The sequence below is a fragment of the Lichtheimia ornata genome, assembly GCF_029851405.1.
Source record: "Lichtheimia ornata isolate CBS 291.66 chromosome Unknown scaffold00079, whole genome shotgun sequence".
Taxonomy (NCBI): domain Eukaryota; kingdom Fungi; phylum Mucoromycota; class Mucoromycetes; order Mucorales; family Lichtheimiaceae; genus Lichtheimia; species Lichtheimia ornata.
The window spans coordinates 118,027-142,084 of record NW_026695399.1 but is presented as its reverse complement, the minus strand read 5'-3'; the positions used below and the strand labels follow the sequence as shown (position 1 = coordinate 142,084).

The 24,058-nt window shown below is 43.4% G+C and overlaps 9 protein-coding genes across 9 annotated transcripts; 4 read left to right on the top strand and 5 right to left on the bottom strand.

The window, feature by feature from the left end:
- Window positions 1–3,529: 3,529 nt before the first annotated feature.
- Window positions 3,530–6,270, bottom strand: O0I10_010972 (uncharacterized protein; the record flags this gene model as incomplete). The annotated part of the gene is made up of 3 exons (XM_058490945.1): window positions 3,530–4,804; window positions 4,871–5,484; window positions 5,556–6,270. 3 exons carry the CDS (start codon window positions 6,268–6,270, stop codon window positions 3,530–3,532), a joined length of 2,604 nt encoding a protein of 867 aa, XP_058338340.1.
- Window positions 6,271–7,102: 832 nt separating this feature from the next.
- O0I10_010971 (uncharacterized protein) lies at window positions 7,103–9,071 on the top strand (the record flags this gene model as incomplete). Its single annotated transcript, XM_058490944.1, has 8 exons — window positions 7,103–7,132; window positions 7,209–7,425; window positions 7,480–7,537; window positions 7,600–7,972; window positions 8,037–8,100; window positions 8,161–8,357; window positions 8,416–8,526; window positions 8,589–9,071. 8 exons carry the CDS (start codon window positions 7,103–7,105, stop codon window positions 9,069–9,071), a joined length of 1,533 nt encoding a protein of 510 aa, XP_058338339.1.
- Window positions 9,072–9,183: 112 nt separating this feature from the next.
- O0I10_010970 (uncharacterized protein) lies at window positions 9,184–11,448 on the bottom strand (the record flags this gene model as incomplete). Its single annotated transcript, XM_058490943.1, has 7 exons — window positions 9,184–9,429; window positions 9,494–9,764; window positions 9,833–9,891; window positions 9,953–10,320; window positions 10,386–11,047; window positions 11,118–11,219; window positions 11,294–11,448. The coding sequence occupies 7 exons, from the start codon at window positions 11,446–11,448 to the stop codon at window positions 9,184–9,186; spliced, it is 1,863 nt and encodes a 620-aa protein (XP_058338338.1).
- A 292-nt stretch (window positions 11,449–11,740) lies between these two features.
- O0I10_010969 (uncharacterized protein) lies at window positions 11,741–14,200 on the top strand (the record flags this gene model as incomplete). Its single annotated transcript, XM_058490942.1, has 14 exons — window positions 11,741–11,827; window positions 11,896–12,152; window positions 12,231–12,342; window positions 12,398–12,520; window positions 12,576–12,640; window positions 12,714–12,810; window positions 12,884–12,928; window positions 12,996–13,037; window positions 13,151–13,228; window positions 13,300–13,340; window positions 13,397–13,505; window positions 13,575–13,805; window positions 13,870–13,966; window positions 14,028–14,200. 14 exons carry the CDS (start codon window positions 11,741–11,743, stop codon window positions 14,198–14,200), a joined length of 1,557 nt encoding a protein of 518 aa, XP_058338337.1.
- Window positions 14,201–15,307: 1,107 nt separating this feature from the next.
- Window positions 15,308–15,993, top strand: O0I10_010968 (ubiquitin-conjugating enzyme E2 35; the record flags this gene model as incomplete). Its single annotated transcript, XM_058490941.1, has 5 exons — window positions 15,308–15,334; window positions 15,383–15,497; window positions 15,572–15,703; window positions 15,758–15,898; window positions 15,959–15,993. The coding sequence occupies 5 exons, from the start codon at window positions 15,308–15,310 to the stop codon at window positions 15,991–15,993; spliced, it is 450 nt and encodes a 149-aa protein (XP_058338336.1).
- Window positions 15,994–16,128: 135 nt separating this feature from the next.
- Window positions 16,129–16,926, bottom strand: O0I10_010967 (uncharacterized protein; the record flags this gene model as incomplete). Its single annotated transcript, XM_058490940.1, has 1 exon — window positions 16,129–16,926. The coding sequence occupies one exon, from the start codon at window positions 16,924–16,926 to the stop codon at window positions 16,129–16,131; it is 798 nt and encodes a 265-aa protein (XP_058338335.1).
- Window positions 16,927–17,601: 675 nt separating this feature from the next.
- On the top strand, window positions 17,602–18,665 carry O0I10_010966 (uncharacterized protein; the record flags this gene model as incomplete). The annotated part of the gene is made up of 5 exons (XM_058490939.1): window positions 17,602–17,662; window positions 17,731–17,915; window positions 17,986–18,158; window positions 18,216–18,574; window positions 18,643–18,665. The coding sequence occupies 5 exons, from the start codon at window positions 17,602–17,604 to the stop codon at window positions 18,663–18,665; spliced, it is 801 nt and encodes a 266-aa protein (XP_058338334.1).
- A 13-nt stretch (window positions 18,666–18,678) lies between these two features.
- On the bottom strand, window positions 18,679–19,859 carry O0I10_010965 (uncharacterized protein; the record flags this gene model as incomplete). The annotated part of the gene is made up of 4 exons (XM_058490938.1): window positions 18,679–18,894; window positions 18,954–19,180; window positions 19,237–19,318; window positions 19,374–19,859. The coding sequence occupies 4 exons, from the start codon at window positions 19,857–19,859 to the stop codon at window positions 18,679–18,681; spliced, it is 1,011 nt and encodes a 336-aa protein (XP_058338333.1).
- Window positions 19,860–19,991: 132 nt separating this feature from the next.
- On the bottom strand, window positions 19,992–22,357 carry O0I10_010964 (uncharacterized protein; the record flags this gene model as incomplete). The annotated part of the gene is made up of 10 exons (XM_058490937.1): window positions 19,992–20,215; window positions 20,266–20,371; window positions 20,430–20,536; window positions 20,595–20,721; window positions 20,776–20,877; window positions 20,936–21,668; window positions 21,722–21,803; window positions 21,871–22,018; window positions 22,076–22,228; window positions 22,292–22,357. 10 exons carry the CDS (start codon window positions 22,355–22,357, stop codon window positions 19,992–19,994), a joined length of 1,848 nt encoding a protein of 615 aa, XP_058338332.1.
- Window positions 22,358–24,058: the final 1,701 nt, after the last annotated feature.

Here is a 24,058-nt window from a genome sequence, read left to right as displayed (position 1 = left end):
AAGGGTCAATGTATAATTACTTTATGGATCATCTAGGAACAGGCATGTATTGCTAGCTAACGGCCACTTTTATCCAATCATCATTGTTGCGAGATCCACTGCATGGGAACGATGCTCCTGCTCCAGACATTTATTTCCATGATTCAATTATATTGGTCCGAGTTGATTTGGCTGAGCTACGGTCAAAGAGAGATTACATCAATCCATACATCAGCATACGTGCGAATGTCTCAGCTGATTAACCCTTGTTCGACCGTAACTCAACCAAATCAGCTCGGATCAAGCTACTTGAATCATGGAAATGAATGTCTGAAGCAGGAGAATCGTCCACCTACAATAGAATGCACAAAAGTTGGGAATGCACAAAGTGGCTATTAGCTGCCATTGTATGACATAAAAGTGAGGGTTGCGTACCTTTCATGCATTGTCCCTGAAGTCCTGACTTTTTAGCTGAGTTACCCAAAGAGGTCCTTCTGCATCTTTGGCTCTCCAGGGTCTAGCTACTTGGCAATGAACAAAGACCACTTCTCATATAGCATCACGCTTACAAACATAAAGACGCCTGTATCTCCAAACTTTACAATCAAACGCGGGGTTTTTATTAGAGCAATGTGCTCGGCTTGGCCAACTGCACCTTGGGTGCCAGTTTCACGATCAAGCTTGCCAATCCCAGATTTCGCAATGTCGCTACCAGCCAAACTGGATTCAGGGGTTGACCTCTTCGACGACGACGACGACGACCAAAAAATATTTTTTGGGCTAGTTGCTACATTGAACGTGAAACTTTCACACAAGGTGCTGTTGGCCAAGCCGAGCCCATTGCTGTAATAGAAACCCCACGTTCGATTGTAAAGTTTGGAGATACAGGCACCTTTATGTTTGTAAGCGTGATGCTATATGAAGAGTGGTCTTTGTTTAATGTAAAGTAGTATGACTATAATAGAGCCAAAGATGCAGAGAGCGTGTTTGTGTAACACAGCTACGTTTGCATGAGTGGAAGGATTGATAGATTATACTTTATGGTCTATCCACAATAGTCCATGTATTACCCTCTATCAGCCATTTCTTCACAATCAGAGTTGTTGCAAAACCCACTGCATGTGAACGATTCTCCTGCTCCAGCCCATCATTTCCATCATTCAACTTTCTTGATCCGAGCCGATTTGACTGAGCTACGCTGGAACAGCTAATGTGTCAATTCTTGAAAGACAGACCCTGCGAATGTCTCCGTCTTTCAAACTTTTGGACGCTCCCATTCCAAATGGTCAAATGAAGCGTGAAGTTTTTATTAGATGAAAGTGATCAGCATGCTCGAGAGCAATCTTCTGACCAATTTTCAAGTTGGAGGTGGGCAACTTCGGGGCGGTGGGCCGTCCACTCTTACGCTCCCGCAGTTCATCGCCTCTCCTACATTTGGGCCGCCCCGCATTTTAAATCTTCACAATGAAGCCTGTGGTTTTTAAATGAATAACATTGATCAGCATGTCCTAGAGCACCTTGTGTGAAAACTTCAGGTTCGAGAGGGGGGAATCTCAATATCAAGGTTTGATGTACAGTGTTCATGCATTTATACAAGAGGTGTCCCGCCTTTTTAATTTCCACCTCTTCCTCCTCCCGCATCTTGCTCTTCCTCCCATTCTCAACTGTTGGTCCATCCAAGTATACAACTACCACCTGTGAACGATTGACCTGCTTCAACCCATCCATGTCAATCCTACGCTTGTCTTGATCCGATTGTCTTTGACTGAATGACAAGTGCATGGTGTGTACTCAACCTTCTTGTCACTCTTCTACAACCCACGAGTCCCTTGACACTACACACTCTCTTGCACGCTCAACTGCTACAATCAAACGCGACAGCATTCTTTCCAGCAGTTGCTATTCGCTCCATTGTCTCAAGCAGCGTTCACAACCTTGTCATTCTATTACAGCACACGCTCTTACACGTTCCTCTGCCACAACCAAACGTAACAGCAATTGCCATTAGCAAGGTCTTTACATTGTCTCAAGTTACCTACAGCAACCTGCATTGTGGCCTTTATTACGTGAACAGAAGGCAGCCATTGTATAAAAGCAACTTTATTTACGTGTTTCAACTTGCTTTGGTGCATACGGATTCCAATGGACGATGTCTTGTCAGCTATCAAGTACGCTGCAATACAAGCAATCCACACCTGGTTGAGCTGCGATAGACAATGACCAAAAAGAGATACGTAGACCAACAGCCGGATGGAAAAGGAAGCAGATCAGCAGCAATCACAGGGGCGCTCTTTCTTATTGGACTTGGAATGGTTATGGATGGATGGATGGATGGATGCAATCAAGTGCAGTGATGAGATATCCTGGAATGTTGCTTTCGTTGCTTGTCGCGTCGTCAGCAAGAGCTATGGATCATGCCACGTGGAAACGTCTGAGGAGGAGGATGGATTGGATGGGATTGAGAGAAGTCCTATATCTTTGACGAAAGAAGGTGTCTTACAGCAATGCATGATACTGGAATTCTCAAGTCAACGCATGCAGCAGCTATTTTACAATCATGGATGAAGGGTGTTTATGACGGCAGCAATCAAGAACACAATGACACAATGATCCCTTATACTCTATGTGATTCACCCGTACCTTATTCAATCCCCAATGCTGCTCCTTTACCATGTCCTATTCTTCGACTTTCATTGAATGTAAATTGTATTCAACACAATGATTAAAGTATCATACCATCAGCTCACATGTGCAAGATGTGGATCACTTGGTTGGCTTCTGGATTGAAAGGGGTATCAGAAATTTGAAGATAGGAAAGCGAGATTGGATTTGGATCATTTACATCATCGCATATCGAGATGCTTTTTTATTCTTTTGTCACAACACTGTTACATCATCCACTAAAGCTTCCTATATTACAAGCTGATACATAGTAGTAGTGGAACGGGGATCCGGGACATTTGGATTGCAAAGATACTATTCGAAATTGATCATGTATGTTCAACATAGTGCTTGTTACATAAGCATGGTTCATTGTAATCTTAATTAATCCATCATGTTCAAGAAAAAGTGAGCTATGATATGTACAATATGGCACGAGTTCGTGAAAATACCACGCCTACCTACAACAATGTTCAGCTAACGCTATCTCATGCAACCCTATAAATAAGAAGCAACCATTCCATGCGTGCTATCATCGGCGGATAGGCAGACAGGAGAAGGATCATTATGCATTTCTCCACCAATAAGCATTCACCCTTCCAGTTACACAAACACGTCCCTCTTCATCCTTGGCTCGACATGGCCAAGCTACTTGACAATGAACAATGACCACATTTCATATAGCATCAAGAAGCTTACAGCGTTGGTAGCAACCACATACCCCCCCCTCCATAATAAAATCATTACGGTAATCCACATTTTCCATATGAGCAAGCATGTAGTGTGAACGATGCAAAGATGTTCAAGTTCGAGAGCACAAATAGGTTTCATTAATTGGACCTGTGGGATAAATAAAAAGTAAAAGTGGGATGTTGTGGGTAATACATCCTCATGATATCAATCTACAATCGAGTCTATCCATCCATTCTTCAGGTATCGTTGGAATTGTGTCCCTCTCATTGCCATTCTTTTTCCTTTCTTCTCGCAACTTTTGGCATATGGCATCAGCCAAGCTCTGGTTTTCTTGGGCGGGAGATGCTTGATCATCCCAACAACATGATGATAATGCTGGATTCTTTTTACTCCATCCTCGATTGTTCGGAAGGTAAAAGGGTAGCATGTAACGTGAATCCCGTTTTTCTTTGATCCATTCTTGTGAGCAGTCGTCAATACTTTCTCCTGGCATGGATGGTGAGAGGGGTGACATTGGATAGTCATCTTGGCTATGACGCGATTTGATATCAGCAGACTCTGCCGTGGTTGTTATTGACAAGGTTGTTGTTGTTGTGGTGGTTGTGCTGTTATTTTTCTTTGGTTCACATGTAGTAGAAGGTCGTCGTCGAATGCTATCATTGGCCATCTGGATTGCATACTTTTCCACTTGATCCGATAATCGCGTTTCAGATACCTCGTAACGATAATGCACAACACAGCGTTTGATTTGTAATGGATTAAGCAATTCAAACGTTTGGATGGTGTTGGTGAATACGGTGAGCTCGTTTAGCTGTGAAATGCATTGCAGCAATTGCAATAGCTGTACCAAGGGTTCAAAGGAGGATGTCAAGTGGCTCAAGGGCAGCTGTCGTTTTTCATCATCACGCATCCATTCTTCCAAGGCCGTTAAATTCATGCGGATTTGTAATGCCTTGGATCGACACAAGTATTTCTTGTTGCCGAGAATACGATTGAAAAGCTCACATGAGAGGAAATGAAGGAATTGTGCAGTAGCCTGGATGATAATAGCTGGATGGACTTCGTAGGATTGCAGCACGTAGAGGATGCTGGATAGCAAAGAAATGATGGTTTGGGGCGACATTGTACATGAAGGTGTTTGAGGTGGTGGTGATGCAGCTGCTTCAATAACGGAACGACGATGGATGGATCGGCCACGTCTGAAAAATCGTTGCCAGTCATCTGAAAAATGGACGTTTTCGGTAAGGCATTCTAATGGCTCGTGATCCAGCATGGCAGGTTCAAGGATTTGATCGATGCGTTGCTCCGAATCCAACACAAGCAAATTATAGGTCTCACAAATCAATTCGGATATCGTCAACTGGTACTCAGCCGTGGCAACGACAAGACCCGTATCCTTTTTAAGGTAATAAAGAAGCTGTGATAAATTGGTCATCCAAAATGCAAGCGTATGAATATCACGTCGATTTTGCTACATAAAAGAGAGAAAGAGAGAGTTAGTTTCCATGGATACCACCATTGTTTCCATGCAACGAACCTTGAGCACATGTTCTATCTTTTCAACAGCTGTATGCAGCAAGCGGTGTAGCAGATCCCTGCTAGAGTAATAGTGGGCAAATCGTGCACTGAGAAAGATAATGTTGGCGGGGACCCATATCTCATGTTGTGTTTCCATGGGTAATCGAAGTCGTGTAATGGCCGTTTCAAGTATATGCTCTGTATCTTCTTCGCTGAATACAAACATTTGATCAGGCAAGCATTTATCCCATTGAAATTGATGGATGGATTGTAGGCTTGCTTCACATTGTTCAAGGTCGTCATCATTATCGCCATCGTCGGATGATGCTAACGTATCCTCTGGATCCGATGATGCTTTATTAGGAGGGTGCTCTTTTTGCTGTTGTTCGCTTGTTGTTGATTGAGCCTTTGGTGAAGATGGTATTTTGAGTACGCTGCTGCATGCTGATTCATGATGTGTTGTGTGGTTAGGTGAAAAGATGGTTTTCATCTGCTCATTTTGGGTATCAATGTAATCGACCACGGTACGTCCGCATGCGGATTGTGTTGATGACGATGCTCCATGTGCCAAAAGCATTTGTACAACGTTGCTGTGATTATTGCTTGCCGCCCACATCAATGCAGTCCATCCCCCTATGATCATTTAAGGTTGTATGTAAATATATGCAATATCTCTCTTTTTGTTCAAAATCGTGTACACTTACGTTTATCTTGCACGTTACTATCAGCACCTGCATCCAACAATACTTGAACAACTTCCGCTTTACCAAAACAGGCAGCATAAATTAACGGGGTGATGCCATCCTGTTCATCATCGGGGGCATCGACATCAAGAAAGGGGCGCAATCGAATATCGGTAAGAATTTGTTGGACATTGACAACGTTTCCTTTTGAAGCCGATCGGCAAAGAGCTCGGCTTACTCGTCGTCGCCATTGTCGTTGGTGGATTTGTTGCTCATCTTCTTCTTCCTCATCCTTATTATTGTTGTTGTCGTTATCATGATGGTGGTTGTGATGGTCGTCTTCGTCATCATAATCCAAGTCCACAGGTAAAGGTTGATCGGTTGTCATGGGAAACATGCCAGCATGGCTAATGGTTGTTATGGGTGTTGCCACTGTACTTAGCGTGGACATAGAGAATCCTGATGATGTCGATGACCAAGAGTATACATTTCTTCGCTCCTTCTTTTGTACTTCTCCATCGCTGCTATTTTCTCCAGGCGAGGGTGATGGTGCTGTGACGATTAGCTCTGTGGTTGGTAGCCGTTGCCTACGTCGTTGATCATGCTCGCCTGGTAATGCTGTATCACTACATCGACGCTTATTGCTGCTACTCGTGGTGGCTGTTGGTGATACTACTAGTGAGCTGTTGATGTGTAGGTGATCACTACCACTACTGCTCATCATTATTGTTGACATGGTGCACTATAATTTTGTGGTTGCTGACAGCGGTAACACTGTACACAAAGGTTGTAATTGAGAAAAAGGAAAAAGAGAAAAAAAGAATGGATTGCTGAATTGTGTGGGGGACATGTCAGTACATGTATCGTGCCGTTTCTCCTTTTCTGCACGCCTTTATCCGTCCTTAAGGGGTAGTTTGCCTCTCATCAACCATCACCTTTTTTTCTTTCCTCCCAATCCACATTCAACCCCCTTGGCTCCTTTTTTTTTACCCTTCCCTTCTTTTATCCCTTCTTATCGAGTTTTCTTTTATTGCCACCACCACATTACCAAGGATGCTAATCTTGTCAAGTTGTATGTGTATGTGTATGTGTGTGTGGATCGTATACTGCACCATGATGATTCCCGTGGCAGTTGAAACTAGCATTTCGTTAGGCTAGTGCATGTGATACATTGGGTGAGAGAGAGAGAAGACTAAAGCCCAGGATGATTTTAGACTCGCCGAGATTCCACCATTGACAAACTATTATCATGCTACTTCTTATATGCAGCATTTTAATGCAAAGTATTAGCATGTACAATATCCCATTTATTTCACGCCAATCAATATATACAAATTGCCCTTATATGTTGCATCATGCAATTGGTAATGATTTAATCAAAACGAGTGGTATATGGCTATATGCGTGTAACAGTAGTGAGTGAGTGAGTGAGTGAGTGGCAATTAGAAACTCAACGCATCGTCATCACCGCCACACACGCCACGACAATTCTCGTCTCCGCACGCGTGCGCGCTGCTTGTCTGTCATTTCTTGTTGGTGCTGCGTCGCTGCTTTACCACCTTGACACAATGCCAATTACAGCCCACCACGTCAATCAGGTAAAAGAGGAGATCCTCACCCCTTTTGGGAGACCTTCGAAGAGATAGGGTGTTAACGACAAGTGATCCTCTTTAGAACGGCGAGCTGATCTATACGATTTCGACCCCTGAACTCAATGTGGTGGAACAGCAAACGTGGAAGGACATTAAGAATGAGCCAGAGCATATTGAATTGTACCAGTACTTTTATCACGACGATCCACGACTGACGATTGAGCGAAAGTCGATCAACAAAAAGTTTATCCAAAACAAGATCCAATCCATGGTGCTTGACAATATCACTCAGGGCAATTGTAAGTCGATTGGGTTACACGAGCATGCACATACACGTACTTACATCAGCGTAGATGATGCTGCCCTGGATCTCCTAGACAACATGGTGGCCTCTGAGAGAAAACCAACAGCGTAAGTTCTTTTTCATGGGAAAAAAAGACGACTCGTATTGATTGGCCTCCCGCTGATGGTAGGTTGATGGTATTGCATCTCTTTGATATCATTCTTCGGCCTCAGCAAGATTATGGTACCGTCAAGCAGCTCATGAACATGTGCGAAAAGGCTCAGCGGATCCTGCTCTATATATTGGAAGTCTTTGGTGCTGGTGTCTTTGATTGTGTATGGAACATGTTTCGAATGCATGGTGTCACCCGTCTCGGAAAACGACGCCATGTCCAAATGCTAGCCGAGTTTGAAGATGAAGATGAAGAGCCATACGAATGTTCCTTGACTGAATTTGATGATCTATGGGACCTCACAGCAAGAGCCATTGAATACGTTGAACCACGCTTCAGATCAGGTGCCGATAGGAAAGAACCTTCGATGGATGCTCCCGGTGGCAAATTGGTAAGAGAGCAAGAGAGAGAGCGATTAAGTGAGATCCCTTTTCACTCATATCATGAGCAATTAGCGTCGACAACAAGCCTTGGATGTTATCATTTCAGTCCTTGAAGCGGATATTCGGAGTCGTAAAGGTATGCCATTGTTGGCGATATAACAAAAGGATGGGAGAACTCATCACTTTTGGGTTTTAGAGAGTGCAAGTGCCATTACACAATGCATGTTTATGAATATGTTACGGCCGGATAGCACAGGAAGGAGGACGCAGTTTGATCGATACTTGGACATCATATTCAGCGCATTTGGATTGCATGACGCAAAAGATGAGGATGATACATCACAAACGAAGGACGCATCAAGTGTGGGTTTCGCTGGACGATTACTCGACATGGCAAGTAGTCAATGCATTCTTTTTGTCTTAAGCAACCATGTCCTAACTCCCAATGTAGATGGCGATTCTATCCTGCTGTCAAAATGCAGTAGCTGCCAAACCACTTGCCCAACAGACATTTCGACGATTCACCAAACTGGATATTGATGGCTGTGCCACTTTGATGCAGGTAATTGGATTTTCAAAAGACATCCAAGTGGAGGGATTGTTGACCCTCTTTTTCTTTTTTAGGTGATCCAATGCACAACATTTCTTGCCACGCTCTGTGATATGCACCTAAGCGATTCCGATTGTTCAAAAGTGCCTGAGAAATGCAAAGTACTACGAAAGGCATCGATTTACAACCTTGACAAGTTGTTCCGTTTCAATCTTTGGACCCGACCCTTGTATCTTGACGAGCTGAGTGATGTTTATCGGCATGTTCTTATTATCTATTGGCGTTTTACGACATTTATCCACGAGCGATTCATGCGATTTGAGGTGCGGAGTAGCACTGACAACGTTGTACACAACAAGGTGCTGACAGCATTGACGGATGAGCAACGAGAACGGATCATTGTCAGTACAGCGGATGCTAGTGAGAAATGGCATCAACATGTTGAATCGATGATTGAGGATGCGCTTTCCATGGACCCTGATCAAGAAGATGCTGAGATGCTTACACAACAAATACGGCAAACCGCAAAGCTACTGGTGATGGAATGGGAAGTTTAAAGCAGTTATATATATACCACACACACTCTCTCTCTACTTTTTACAATAACGTTCGCTACACACAATTGTATTTTTTTTATTTGGTACATACATACATGCATACACTATTATATCAACTATTTTCTTCTTCGTCTGCGGTACTCAACCATTCGATGAATTTTGCACTCTTCTTTTTCAAATCGCTCCCTTCTGGCAAGATCTCATACCAGCCAAGATACACTTCTTCATCCACTAGATCGCAATCATACCATGTCGAGAGGGCAATCGCTGTTTTGGAAATCATATCGGGTGCGCGCTGCGTCACAAACTTTTCCCAAGCCTTCAATAACGTACGCTGATCCGTGGTTGTTTTCACAAACTATATAAAGGAGCGTTGAGTTTGACATCAACACAGCTGCAGCAGGGTATGCATGCACACTTACCGTTTTGAAAAGTGAGATGCGTGATTTCAAGGTATGTCCAACGCCTGAAGGGTTATCTTGAAGCAAGCTTGCCAAAAGGATATAAAGGAGTTGACGTTTTGATAAATCATTACGCATTTCAAGCTTGGTCACCTCTTTCACATCACTGGAGAGCTTGTCTTGTCGGCCTTCTTCTTGGATAAATAGCTTCTTGAGATCTTCAATAAGCGCTTCTTCCTGAGCTGATTTCACGGGTGTTGATGAAGGAGGGGAATTGGATGATGGAGGAGTGCTACATAAAAAGACACAAATGAATAAAAAAAACCCCCATCTTCCAATCTCACACTATCGAAGACTTACATCCTAGCCTGTTCTTCCTTTGATAAATGTACAATCTTCATCCATGACTTGTTGGTTTGCTATATAGTCTCTATATTAGTATCATCGGATCCATCTACCTCTTTTCCTCTTTTTCATTACCGAAATGCGTCCATTCATCAAATCTTGCAGGGGGGTTGCTGGCTTTTGTTCCACAGATAAAGTTCTTGGTCGTTGATGATGTTTTTCTTCTTTATAAGAAACCACAGGTTTGAGTTCCTCCAAAGAAAATGATGCTGCACCTGCAGGGCTACTATGACGAGCCCGGCGTATGCCACCTGCCGCTGATGTCTCCATAGGACCCAGCTGCTGCTGCTGCTGTTGTTGTTGTTGATAATGATGTTTTTGTTGTTGTTGTTGCTGTTGTTGGGGTGGTGGTCTGGATATCGAATCTTCAGTACGTCTGGAACCATTGTTGTTGTTGTTGTTATTCGATGTTGGACGTTCCTTAAGTTCATGCTGACCATGAGCTACATAAATGATGGATGATGTTGAGTTAACCCATTCCCACCATGCGTCCTTATTGCACACTTACCAAAATGACATTTGGGCCCGTATTGGCAAAAGTTATCCTTCATGAAGCGTTCGCATAACTTGGTCTTGTACAATGGGTTCTTATCATTGGTCGTGGCTCCCGACTTGGCAACCGGATCTTCTTCGGCACCAGTGCGTTCACGTAACTCGGCAACACCATGAGCAAACGTACATTTGGATCCATAAGAACAGCTGCCTTCAGTCTCAAATCGCTCGCATAGACGTGTTTTGTACCATGGATTGTCAGTTGCCTGGTGGTGGTGGTTACTGGTATTGGAAGAGGTGGTTGATTCAGCCGTCGTTGTCGACATTGTCGTTGTCGTCTGATGTTGTTGCTGTTGTTGCAAAGAACGGCGCTGAGGGGCCAATGAACCACGTGATTGGAGAATATTGCGCTGTGAACCTGCATTGTTGTTCAAACGACCATCGACACGATGATGGTGATGGTGATGATCATGATCATGACGTCGGGATTGATAGCGTTGCTTCTTGTTCTCGATAAAGTGTTGTGCATGTTTAAAGACTTCTTGCATGCTCTTGAAGATGACTTTTTCTGAAGCAGTTGATAGATTGCACCATTGAATATGGACACCGTCGGCATTTGGGAGCACTCGAGCATGGTTGTCAAGAATTTGAGCCAATCGGTAAACCACTTTTTTGGGCCTAACATGTTAAATTAGCATATGCATACATACATACCAATGTATCCTTCCTCTCATTCTCATTTGCTTACCTGGTACCAGACAAATAAGTAAGGCCAATAGTAAATCCTTCCTCGATTCGAAGATCTTTGGGACTAAGTCCTGTGGTTTCAAATGCTTCACGCAAGGCACATCTTTTATATATAGGTAGGTATACAGGTACATGATCAACAATAGGGTCGTCGTCGAGTATCTAAAAGATGCTTACTTTACTTCGTCCTCTTGACCAATCACCTGTCCTTTAGGACAAAACCAATGTTTCTTGTTCGTGAACGAGTCGTTTAATAACAAATATTCAACGTTTCTCTGCAACCGATATATCAAGAGTCCAGCGTATAAGTTGTTCTGAGGAGATCGGTCCATGTGGTAACGCAAGAATGCAAAGATGATTTAGAGCAGCGGCAACAGATCAGACGGCAGATGGCGTTGTGTGCTTGAGAATTGTCAAGAATGTGTTGCTATGCTTGTAAGAAACGACTGCAAAGCTTAAAAGGTGTGTTGTTTCAATTCCAAGTTGCACGCACACACTCACGCTCCTCCCTCCCATTCTCACTCTTTTCAAGAACAGCTGCGGCTGCAAGTGACCACACATACAAATGCATGACCGTGGTATTCCTCTCCTCTTCCTCCTCCCCTCATTGTGCCCCATTTCAACATGGCCTCCTCCTCCCCTTTGCTTGTTGGTGAACTGATGAGTGTGCGATCGTTGAACAACTTGCTACGGGCAATGAACACCAAGAACGTACGCGATCAGTGTGACAAAAGAAGAAGCTTCTCTCTATTTTACTGACACACGTGTGTGTGATATAGGTCGCCACATGTCATATATTGGATGAAGGCATCACATTCACCGTTATGGAAGGTCGGCACGTCAAAATGGTGGCCTATCTCAAGCGTAATCTCTTTGAGACCTACCGTATCCAAGCCAGCAGTGATCCCATACAACCGTTTGGTGTTGCCATCGGCACAATGCTTGACTGCCTAGGAATACTGATGCCTGCTCCTGGTGAAAGCGTGGATGCTTGTAAAATTCGTTATATGGAACCAGGCCAACCCGTTGAATTCACGTATGTTTATCTATCTCTTGACATTGGCTGGTGCTTTGGTGGTGAAGTTATTAACACGAGAGAGCTCTTTCTTTCTAGGCGAGAAGATCCAGATCATGAAGTACGATGCAGCCTTGTCACCCTTGAACCCGAACTCGATGATGAATCTCTCACACTAAGCAGCGACATTCAACTTCGTGCTATCATGCGGGTAAGTTTTCCAGCGTTATGAACGCGATTGAAATCTTAAATTGATCTATCATTAGTCTTCAGCTTTGAATGATGCCCTGGGTGATTTGGACAAGTCATGTGACCGTATCACATTCAAATTCTCCCCTGAAAATCCACAATTCTACCTAAAAGGAGAGAGCGATCAAGGCATGTACGAGGTAAGTTACAGCATGATGGTAATAATAACAAGGATACTGATCATAGGTCATGCAGATTGAATATCCGGGTTCTTCAGAGACCTTTATTAGTTTCCAATGCGAAGGAGACGTCATGCACTGGTAAGTTCATGCATATGACTATGGTAGCACATGGGGGAGAGGAAACTGATGACCATGAATGAATCATACATAGTTACCATTACTCCCATTTCATGCATTGCAAAAGAGCATTAGAACAATCGGATGAGGTGTCGATACGTGTATCTCAAGATGGCGTACTATGCTTGCTGGTAAGTACCATCCCACACTCTTTATGATGGTGGATGCGATAAAAGACTCATTGGGTATCATCATGTACTTTAGTTTCGACTCCAAAGCTCCAATCGAGAAAGCTACGTAGAATTCACGGCAAGTATTATTGACATGACGCTTTTATTTAGCAACATGGATGGCTCATACTAAGGAATTACGATAGATCCTGCCTTATTCTCAGCCTGATCAAGATGATGAGGAGCATGTGAGCGATCACTGACATCATTCGTAACACGAAATCTCTTGTTCTATATAAGCCTTTGCGAGCATTGTCCTTTTTCTTTTTGCATCTTTGGTCCTGTTCAAAAAGCAATGAAGGCGGAGCAATCCATGACAGCATCAACACCACGACGACCTCCTTTTCCAGCATCTTTTTCATCCTCTTTTGCTGGATCGGTAATTGCAACAACCCATATTATTGTATATTTTTCTTTTCATTAAACGCGCATGATACTATTATCGTATAGCAATATTTTGATGCCATCGATGGAACTGTTCACTTTGATGGGTACGATGCTTAAGGGACACTTTTGATCATTCCTATTGACTCGAATGTTATTATAGATATGAGCTACTATCGGACATTCATCGATTTATTCATTTTGACCACAAGACCAAGGTACTCGTTATCACCACACATGATATGATATCATGTCCCGAATCCTTCTGGATGGTAGGTAACATCATGGGTTACAGGAGGGTGAATGAATGGGATTTACAGAGTAATGTTTGGTGTACGTAGGATATGGCAACCAAATACCCGGCGACCCGATTCACATTCCTCGTTGATATGCTCAGGCCTCTACAACAACCCAACAATGTTCGTTTTCAGACAGGCCACTTGAAGGATTTGCATGATGATACCTTTGACTTGATCCATTTTCAACGACCTTTGGCAATGAGAGAGCTCGATGATGTTATTGCCCTATCGAAACCTGGAGCTTGTGTGCAAACAGTACAATTCCAAATCAAGGTATGTACATTCAACTCGTCTCTATATGACCACGTGATGAATAACCATGTGCGTACATGCATAGGTGCAAAATGGAGAATTGATCCCCTCACGTCCTTTTACGCCTCATATCCATAACAGGTTGCATCTCATTCGTGGCTCTACGCGATGGTACAAGCTAGGTACGTACATGTGTGTAAAACTTGAGAAGGTTGTATTCAATCCCTCTTTTCCAAAAAATAGCTGAAGCAAGAAGGCGCGATCCAGAAGGATACGAGCAGTTGATGCGATTGATGAAGCAAATGCTTGAAAAGTTGGATGAGGAGGATTTACGAAAACTTGGGAGAGATGGAACAGGACAACAACATGTTGTAGAATTCGGTCAATGCGTTATGCTTTTAGAACAACTTTCTTAGAAGACCACTTTATTCCCCCACACTGTATGCTTGATGATTGAGAAGAAAAAAAAACAACTATTTGTGATGGCACACTACTACTGCTGTTGCTGCTGCTGTTTTTGTTGTTGGATAATGGAAAAAGTGTCATGGATTGGTATATATGTGTTGCTCATTTTGTTGACATGTCGTTCATGATCCAAGGGAGTGTGTGTTTATCCAACCCAACGATGTCCACAATTGCGATTTCCACAAACATAGAATAAAGTCATTTTTGCGTCGGCTCTACGTGATGTCGATTGGAAAAACACGGATTCTTCATAGCCACATCTGGGACAAGGTATGTTGGACCGAGGCTTTACAAGGTGATGTATACATAAGCAAGCCATGTATAAAAGAAAATAAATGCACCTTACTCACCAATGTTGGATCAACGCTCAATTCTGATAACACGGTTGTTTGCTCTCTAAAGCATAGAGTAATGTGTTACTAAAAGCAAGCGATCCATACATAACTCGTGTCAACGTACGATGCTGCGTGTATAATCTCGTGCTTGTAAACACATAGATTGGATGCGTCTTCCTCATATTGACAATTCCGGCATGCGAAGAGTAGCTTTCTGTGCTCCTTGTCCTCCCGAGGATACAAAAGGTTGTTGCTTGAATTATAGAGTGAGATCAAACCAACAATGGCAGCCCATGTCACTTTACCAGTCGAGGCAGTATTTAAAAGTGGCCATAAAGAAGAACAAAAGAAGAATTGGGAAACCGGGCGTAAGATCGGAGCCAATTTCATTCATCCCGCAACATTGCACGTGACCGTTTCCATGCAAGACCTCTTCTCCATGGACTGGCTGCTGCTGGTGGATGATCCATTCAAGGTGGCCCCAATGTAACTAGGTCATGTTGCCATGCAGTGTCAAAAGAGTATTCATTCATGCAGGCGAGACAGCATTCATAGATTGATTCAAGCACGTAGGTACACACCTCCTCCTCCTCCTCCTCCTTAAGGGTCACGTGGCCCATCGTTGCCAGCGGAGACCACGTCACTTGAACAAAGTAGCAGCTCGCTTTCCATAGACCTCTTTCTGATTTCTAGCCAACCTCCTCCCTCCCATTCGCCGTCGCCATGGCACTTCCTAAACGCATCATCAAGGTAAGCTCCGATGGGAATGGGAAATAAAAGAGACTGACCTTTTCTTAGGAAACAGAGCGCTTACTCGCCGAGCCTGCACCTGGCATTAGTGCTACTCCTCATGAAGACAATTTGCGTTACTTTGACGTCGTCATTGCCGGACCCACCCAATCACCATTTGAAGGTATGGAATGAATAGGATGCCCATGTGTCAATGAGGGAAATGGGAAATGGACTGAAATAGGGATATGGCTGTAGGTGGTGTGTTTCGCTTGGAGCTATTCCTTCCAGAAGATTACCCCATGGCTCCTCCCAAGGTGCGCTTCTTGACCAAGATCTACCATCCTAATATCGATAAGCTTGGCCGAATCTGCTTGGATATCCTCAAAGGTATGTGCTTTTGTGTATATACATGTCTCCCCACTCATCGAATCACTCTTTTAGATAAATGGTCACCTGCTCTCCAAATCCGGACGGTGCTCTTGTCGATCCAAGCACTGCTATCAGCCCCTAATCCTGATGATCCTTTAGCCAATGATGTCGCTCAACATTGGAAAGAGAATGATGAAGCCGCTATTGCAACAGGTATTTTTCATCGGGGGTCATTGGATCATATTCCCTTCTCTAATGCCTTTTTTCTTTTAGCACGCGAATGGACTAGGATGTATGCACAAAACTAATAGCATGCGAGAACACAAAGAACAAATAAATGGCATACCTTAAACAAATTAGACATATCGTATGTGTGGATGAATATTAAAGGAGGATCATTTATTACTATACTATACTATACTATACTATACTACTGCTAATGATCAATGGGGAAGAAGAGGACGCCATCGACCATACACGACGCCTCCATGATACCATGCCAGCATGGCAACGATGATTAATATCAACACAATGGATGCAAAGCTCATGTACCGATTCCACTTTTGAAACATTTCATATTCTTGCTCGAGTCTTCTAGCCCAGCTCGTGCGTGATCCAGGTATATCCGGTAATGAGGTGGATACGACTCGCAAGGTGCTGTTGCTCGAATAGTGTTGCTGCTGAGGAACCCATAACACGCGAGAAGAGATACGTCCATTGGCTAATAAGGAAGGATGAACCGAAATTAAATTGTAGTGTGCTTGGTATCCCTCTTTGGTGGGTAATAGCGATGGCTGTTGTTGTGGTTGTTTACGTAGTAGAAATGCACCCACCCACCAGCATGGAAAAAAGAGAAACCCGAAAAGAAATAGCAAGGATTGTGTATGAAAAACAGGGACCGGTGATGAACATGCAGGCGAGGAGGATGATAAATACGTTGCAGGAATCTCAATGGATAGTTGGTGCTGCATCGTATTCTCTGAACTACTTGAAGATGAAATGGTCACTGGTCGTGCAAAATAACATACTCGAGGTGAAATCGCTTTTCGTTGATATGATATAGGGTAGGTGCATCGGCGTCGAAATCGTTTACCATTGGTAGTGGTAGTGGTAGTGGTTGTGTTGGTGCTGCTGCTGCTGCTGGTTGTACTAAGCGAAACACTGCTACTACGACGACGACGATGATGATGATCGAGATAATGATAGGTTGTTGGCGCCCATGTATGTTGACGAGCACCCATTATGGATCAAGAAAGAAAAGAAACAAAATATGCATGCCCTCTGATCCATTGTTTGTGTTTCTGGTGAAATGCGAACAGACCATTTTGATCCTCATGCCAAAGCTCAAGGGGGTGATGGTGGTGGTAAGAAAGGGGAGATACAGTTCATGTCAATCATTCTTCTGTGCTCTACATACTGTGGGTAGGTCATTCCAATGCCCCTCCCCTCCTCCCCTGCATTCCGTAGAAAAGGAGTCGAAAGGTGGAGTTTATTATGTAAGCTTAGGCTTGCTCATCTTTAAGGTCTAAAGTCATAGCCACTTTCGACGGAGGATATCATTAATCACACGCTATTCGTTTAATGCCGACAGCAGTAGTAGTAGCATAACGTTGTGGCCTTGGATATGGTTTGACGAGGACTCTCAGTGACCCCACAAAGAAAGGGAGCATGTAATTAGCAAACTAATAGATATTTGACGCAACTTGCTACCACTCAATGTCAATGACATGCTGCTGCTCATGGGAGATCTCATCACTCTGTGGACGGGGAAAATACCATTTTACTTCGGGATGTTTTTGGGTGCCAAGTCGGTGCCTGTGGGAAATTTGAGAATGGTGTTACAGTATGATAAAAAAAGAGATGTGCAGTATCCGGGATCCTTAGTTTTTCTTTTTCTTCATACTATTACGTTATAAATGACAGCCGAAAAGAATACCACCCATGATGCATTTCGTCTTGATGGCAAGAATTGTATTGGTAAGTTGAGTCACATGATGCGTACGTAGTAAGGAGGTCGTCATCATTCATTCCTTATACTATCATAGTTACTGGAGGAGCTCGAGGTATAGGCCATGGTATTGTCCGTGCATTTGCACAAGCGGGAGCTTCCAAAATTGCCATACTGGATGTGCGTGATGAGTTGGGAAAAGAGGCAGCAAAGGAGGTGGGCAATGAGTTCCCTTCGTGTAAAGTCAAATATTACCATTTAGATATCAGCAATTTTGACGAGGTTGGTTTCGGCTGGAATGAGGATGCCTACATGGATACATACACTAAAAATGGGGAAACTTTATGACTAGGTGCAAGCCGTGTATGAACAAATCGAAGCCGACTTTGGTGCTATTCATGTCCAAGTGAGCAATGCTGGCATTGCCGAATACAAGCCTGCTTTGGAACATACACCCGAATCGTGGCACAAGATCATGCGAGTGAATTTGGATGGTACTTTTTGGACAGCCCAAGCAGCAGCAAAGTAAAGTATAAAAGGGTGGCATCGTCACCAACAACATCATCTAATAATAATACATAGACGTATGGTGAAACAAGGCAATGGAGGATCCATTATTCTTATCGGCTCAATTTCGGGTCATGTCATTAATCGACCTGATGCCCAACCTGGTATGACACATTACTGTGTTTCCAAAGGAGCGATTGTGCATATGGCCAAGGCTTTAGGAGTAGAATGGGCAGAATATGGTATCCGTGTCAACAGCTTATCGCCTGGCAACATTGTTACGCCTATTGCTCCATCCGATGACAAGACCGTTGCCTATTTCCGCCATGCTACACCCTTGGCACGTATGGGCACTCCCAATGAAATTGGTCGCCCTGCTGTTTATCTTGCCTCCGATGCTAGTTCTTTCCAATCATGTACGGATGTTCTCATTGGTAAGTGAACTCTTATAATAAGCATGGGCAAACAAACAACAACTCATTCTTTTATTCATTCATTGTAGACGGTGGTCTTTGTGCATGGTAGAGAGAGAGAATTTTTACAAGAATGAGCTGCTACCTGAACCAAACCGATTTCCTAATTCGCCAACCCTCTTCATCATTTCCTTCTTTTGTCGCTTGTCCATGGGTCGTGAGGTCTTTAAAAAGTCCTTTTCTCGATCAAAGGGTCGGCTGGTTACATCTTCTTGTTCCTTTCTCTTTCTTCCTCCCATTTCTCGGTGGATTTCCATCAAAGACTTTGATCGCTCTGTATTCTATGTATAACATCATTATGTCAATAAAGAAAAACAACAACGAATAGTAGCATACATACATTGTACTGCTGAACATTGCGTCGAATATCATCATCGTAACGAGAATGTACGGGTGGTAAGGGTCGAGAAGAAGAAGAAGAGGCATTGGTAGCAGCAGCAGCATCCTCACGCTCTTGTGCCCTTTGTTTACGTTCACGGTCTGCTGGTGTATCAGTCCACACGCTACGATCGCGTTCAGCCGTGCTCAAGCTGCTTTGATTGAATCCACGTGATCTTGACGAATCAGCTCATAAAAAAGTTGTCAGCATGTAACCCCAATCAACCCTGTTGCTGGATAGTTACCACCACGGAGATAATCGACTTCCGGCGGTACCAACATCCACTCGCCACGTTCAACTTTTTTGTTCTTGTCAGCATTCTTTGCCTATACATTTGGATATGAGCACCTTGCTACATCATGGATACCCCTCCCTACATACCTCTTCCATAGCTGTTTTACCACTTTGCAATCGTTCTTCCACTTCTTGGATAGTGGATTGCACCGCATCACGTTGAGCATCATAACCAGTAGGTAACACAGGGCCAATCGCGAAATCATCTTCATCCTCCTGCTGCCGTTGTTGAGAAGGTAACGAGGGTCCAACGGGTGCTCGTCTTCGACGTTGCTGTGGCTGTTGCTGCTCTTGCTTTTGTTCTTGACGTGCTTGTAAAAGATCAGGTGGCAACGCAGGCGTAAAGGCATCACTATCATCGTCGTCGTCGTCGTCGTCATTGACCGATTGGTGTTCATTTTGCTTTTGTTTCTCTGCCATCAAGTCGGGTGGAAGCATAGGACCTGCCATCTCGGCAGAAGAAGAAGGAGGTGAATGGGGAGGTGATGTTGACGGTGAATGGGGTTCATGGGTTGGCGACGATGCTTGCTTTTTTTTCTCCAACAACTCTTTTGGTATGGATGGACCGATCATTATGGGAAAGGGAGAGCTGAAAGAAATCTGCGATGACGTGTGTGACAATGCAATTATGTATGTACAAAAAAAAAGAGACTCCGTAAATCCAACACCCCCCCCCCATTTATGCAGATGCCCAGTTTAATGTATTCAACCGGAAGACCGTTTTATGAAATCAGTGCCAACATCAACAAAGGTTTCTCGATATAAATCCAATGCATCTTGTATCTTGGGATGATTCTCGGCGTCCATACGTTCAAGGTTGTAAGCAACAAGTTCAAAGGCTCGTTCATCATTTCCTTTTCTCTGTGAAAAATCTTGCAAGGTCGATTTCAACGCAATCGTCTGGTAATTGAGTAGGCCGACACTTGAATCTGTACTCGTGTTAGTATCCCACACAAAGTAAAGAATACAATAAACTTACATTCGAGTGCAATCACTCCCTCCAAAAAGAGAAGTGGTATATACTCCACAGGCGATCCTTCTGATGTCAACATGTCATACAAGACTTCCATCTTCTCCTCTGGACTCTATATAATCCCCTTTCAATACCTCATACATACCCCAAATTCGAACCCTTCCCTATACCTTTATCCTCTTCCATTCTTGAAATTGCAAATAGAATTGTGTCTTGGGTAAGCGCCAATCACGATCCAACTTCTTTGACTCCAAACCAGCAAATTCAACAAGTTGTCCTGAATAATTGGTATTATTAGTCAACACCATGCTGGCGGATGGCAGCAGATCGCTTACCAGTGATAGCATAATGTTGCATGGCGGCATCAGACACATATTCAAGAGCACTATATTCGCCTGCTACCAGTAGATATTTCACAGCGTTTGTAAAGCAGCTTGCTTCCATCTTATGGTCTTTGATAGTCTAACAGCAAAGGTTCAACAAAGATCCAAGGGAGCCATCCAACGTCTCGTTTACCTTGAATAATTCCTTCACTGCACGAGGATCATCATTTTCAATGCAATAATCAAGTAACCTCTGGATATCGGCTGGATTTGTTCGAGGCATGTGCTTGATGCTCTATATAGGGTTCGATCAATGTACCATCCAAAACCAATTTGTTCGCATTATTGATTACCTGCAACAGACCCACGTGTCGCTTCTCCTTGCAATAACATGTGTCGAGATAATCAAGGCTGTACTGCCACAATTCGGGTTGTGCGGCCAACTCACGTGTGTGCATGAGTAACACCAAATCATGGAAGCTTAATGCAATGTCCTTTTTCGAGGAGGGGGATGGTAGGTGAACAATGGTATCGCCCACGTAGCGCATGCCGATCAAGTCAAACAGGTAAAGGATGTGTGTCAATAGCCACCAATCAGCGTGAGGAAATGACTCGAGTGCTTCACAAATCCTGCCTTGAAGCATCCATGCAAAAGCATTCACACTTCGTTCGTCGATTTGATGTGCATCGCATCGTGAAATCGTGATCCGCTTTGCAATTTGTTGAATCTCGTCAAGTGAAGCGAGTGCGTCATGATAAATGAGATAGGCCACAATGGCTTCGGTCGATGTATCAGCATGCTTAACAATCGTTGGTCCATCACCACGTAATATCGAGAGTACGTCTAGCAATCCTTGTTGTTGTTGATTTGACATTGCGACCTGCGCCTGACGATGTATTGAATCCAGCTGCTGATGCCATTGTTGTATATCATGTGCGAATTGTTGATGGGCGTCGGTTGAATTATGGGATGGTATGATAGGTGCATCGTGGAGCATTTTGGCGAGCATTTGTAAGGCTGGGTCCGTGGTATTGAGTCGTTGAATGAATTGATAGGCATCCTCCAGTTTCCTCCGTAAGACCAATCTAGCATTGCATCCCTTAGTATTACGATCCTTAGCATAACAAAGAAGCCTTACTTGCACATCATTGGCCAAAATTTTGGATGAAGCCATGGCGTAGGATGACTGTAGATGTCCTGGATGTCGTATTTCAGGTAGGCTACATCGATCGATTCCCATTAACAACACACCAAAGACAAACGCGTCGTATCATCATCACTGCTTACATCGATCAATCTTGTTTATCAATGCCAATAACTTGATGCTCTTGACCTCTTCTGCCTCCTGACCAAAGTAAAGGATCTCGCATAGCTTCCACAGGTTGTATTTTTGTTCAAACATCTTGATCTCTTGGTACGCGCTGAATCCAGAATGCTGCAACACATGTTAAAAAGCTGTATAATAGAAACATGGATATAGATAGACACATACCGCCATTAAATCAGTGAAACTTTGGCTACCACGTAGACTAGTGATGTACTCATCCATATAGGCTGTAAACGTCTCTGAGCTGCCAAGAGGTTGGATCGCATTGTCGACGGTCGAGCGCATGGCCCTGAATTGTATTGCCGATCGTTCGTAAAGCTACAAAGTGTAAATGTCAACCTCGATTGACTCGATCCAAGCAATCATGTGTTTCCAATTTACCTTCCATCTCTCTGGATATGTGTTTTCGTGTGCTATACTCTCGAAACACTGATACAAGTCATGCATAGTACAAAGGAAAGAGGAGGGAGGAGACACAGCCTAGAGATCCCCCGACTGCCAAAAAATGACCGGACGTTGAAGTACACCACGTCAAGAATGAACACACACATACGTACATCCACCATACACCTTCAAGCAGTTGAGCAAAGAATGCACTTTAGAACAAAGAGAATAAAACAATGGGATGGCTTTATTTACACGTGCATTCACCAGCAATGACAATGACTGAGATGCGCTGCTGTATACAGCTATAATACATAATGTCATACCAAGAGCTGCCCACCTACATTATAGGATGTGTAACGTTTATATGAGCAAATGAACACAATAATGAACACCTTTGTTGACAGCGTCAGGAACGAGCTCTTTTTTCTTCCATGTCGCACCCACTACTGTGAGAATTATAGTTTCATTACGCTCCCATGTTGGTAGCATAAAGCACCTGTTCGCGACGTACACAGAATACGAGGCTCTCATAGAGTATGTCGCTTGAATGCAATAATTTATACATAAGCCTTAAGCATTTGAGGCGTCGATCTTTATAACTTGCGAATCATTCTCGTGGATCAACACCTTACCATGCATACATACCATGTTTTGCATTTTCAACAAGCATGCGATTTCTAGTTTAGTATAGCAATGTTTGTTTTTAACCAAGATCTTCACATTCGACAAGTTTTTACCAGCTTTTGTACATAAACTTGTTTCTCATGGTGCATATAGAGCTTGTATTATAAGCACATCCTTTGCCCTTGCATGATTGATCATCATCCAAATGTTAGTGTATGTTTCAGAGGCGATGCCCCAAACCATATTTGTCCTTCTTGTACATGCCATACCTGTATGTACGATAAGAAATTTACAAAGGGCTGAGCAGGTTTATCACTTTAAACCTGTCATGAGATGCAGCAGATCCTATTGACAGGTTCCAATAGCAATTGGCAAATGCAAGTACATGCCGTCAACAAATAAAGAGCATCATGGAGGTGTTTATGTATATGTAGTATATTGCATTTTAGCCATCATCCCATCATCCAAGCTCATTGCATACGTACACCTTGCACTATGAAGATGTGCAGCTACATATCTTTCTTGCTATATAAACCCAGGCATTGAATTCATAACGCTGACATTATTACACTACCATTACCACTACAAGCTCCATCTTTTCAAAAAGACCTTTTACAAGAATGTACAAGCAAATGCACCAAGTTTTTCTGGTTGTTTCTTTCTTATGCTTGTGTCTCGGTGTCAGGGCCCAGGACACTGCACAAGACACTAAAGCGTGCTGTTGCGCGTGCAAATCTACAATCGGTGGATATTGTTTGGAGCCCCAACATGTAACTTGCGGCATGAATAATATGGCGATGGGAAGTTCGTCCGAGTGCAACAGTGGCTATTGGCAATGCCAAGACAAGAAAAAGCTATGCCAATGTTAAAAGCAAGAACTCAATAGCTGCTACCAACACTTTTTCTTTCAGATGGATATATATAGGCTTTCCTTTTTATTATAAAGCATGGCTGGATCTTTCTACTACATATACAGAGTTTTCTTACAGGCCGTGCGATTAGCGATAATAGGGTGAATGCATAAACTTGCATATGACTTGGCTCGTGTTAAGTGCATTTGCGTTTGCGTTTTAATTAATCTTCATCCCATGTGAGTGAGAGAGCTACGCATGTGCGCCATGTCAATATCGTTGAAAG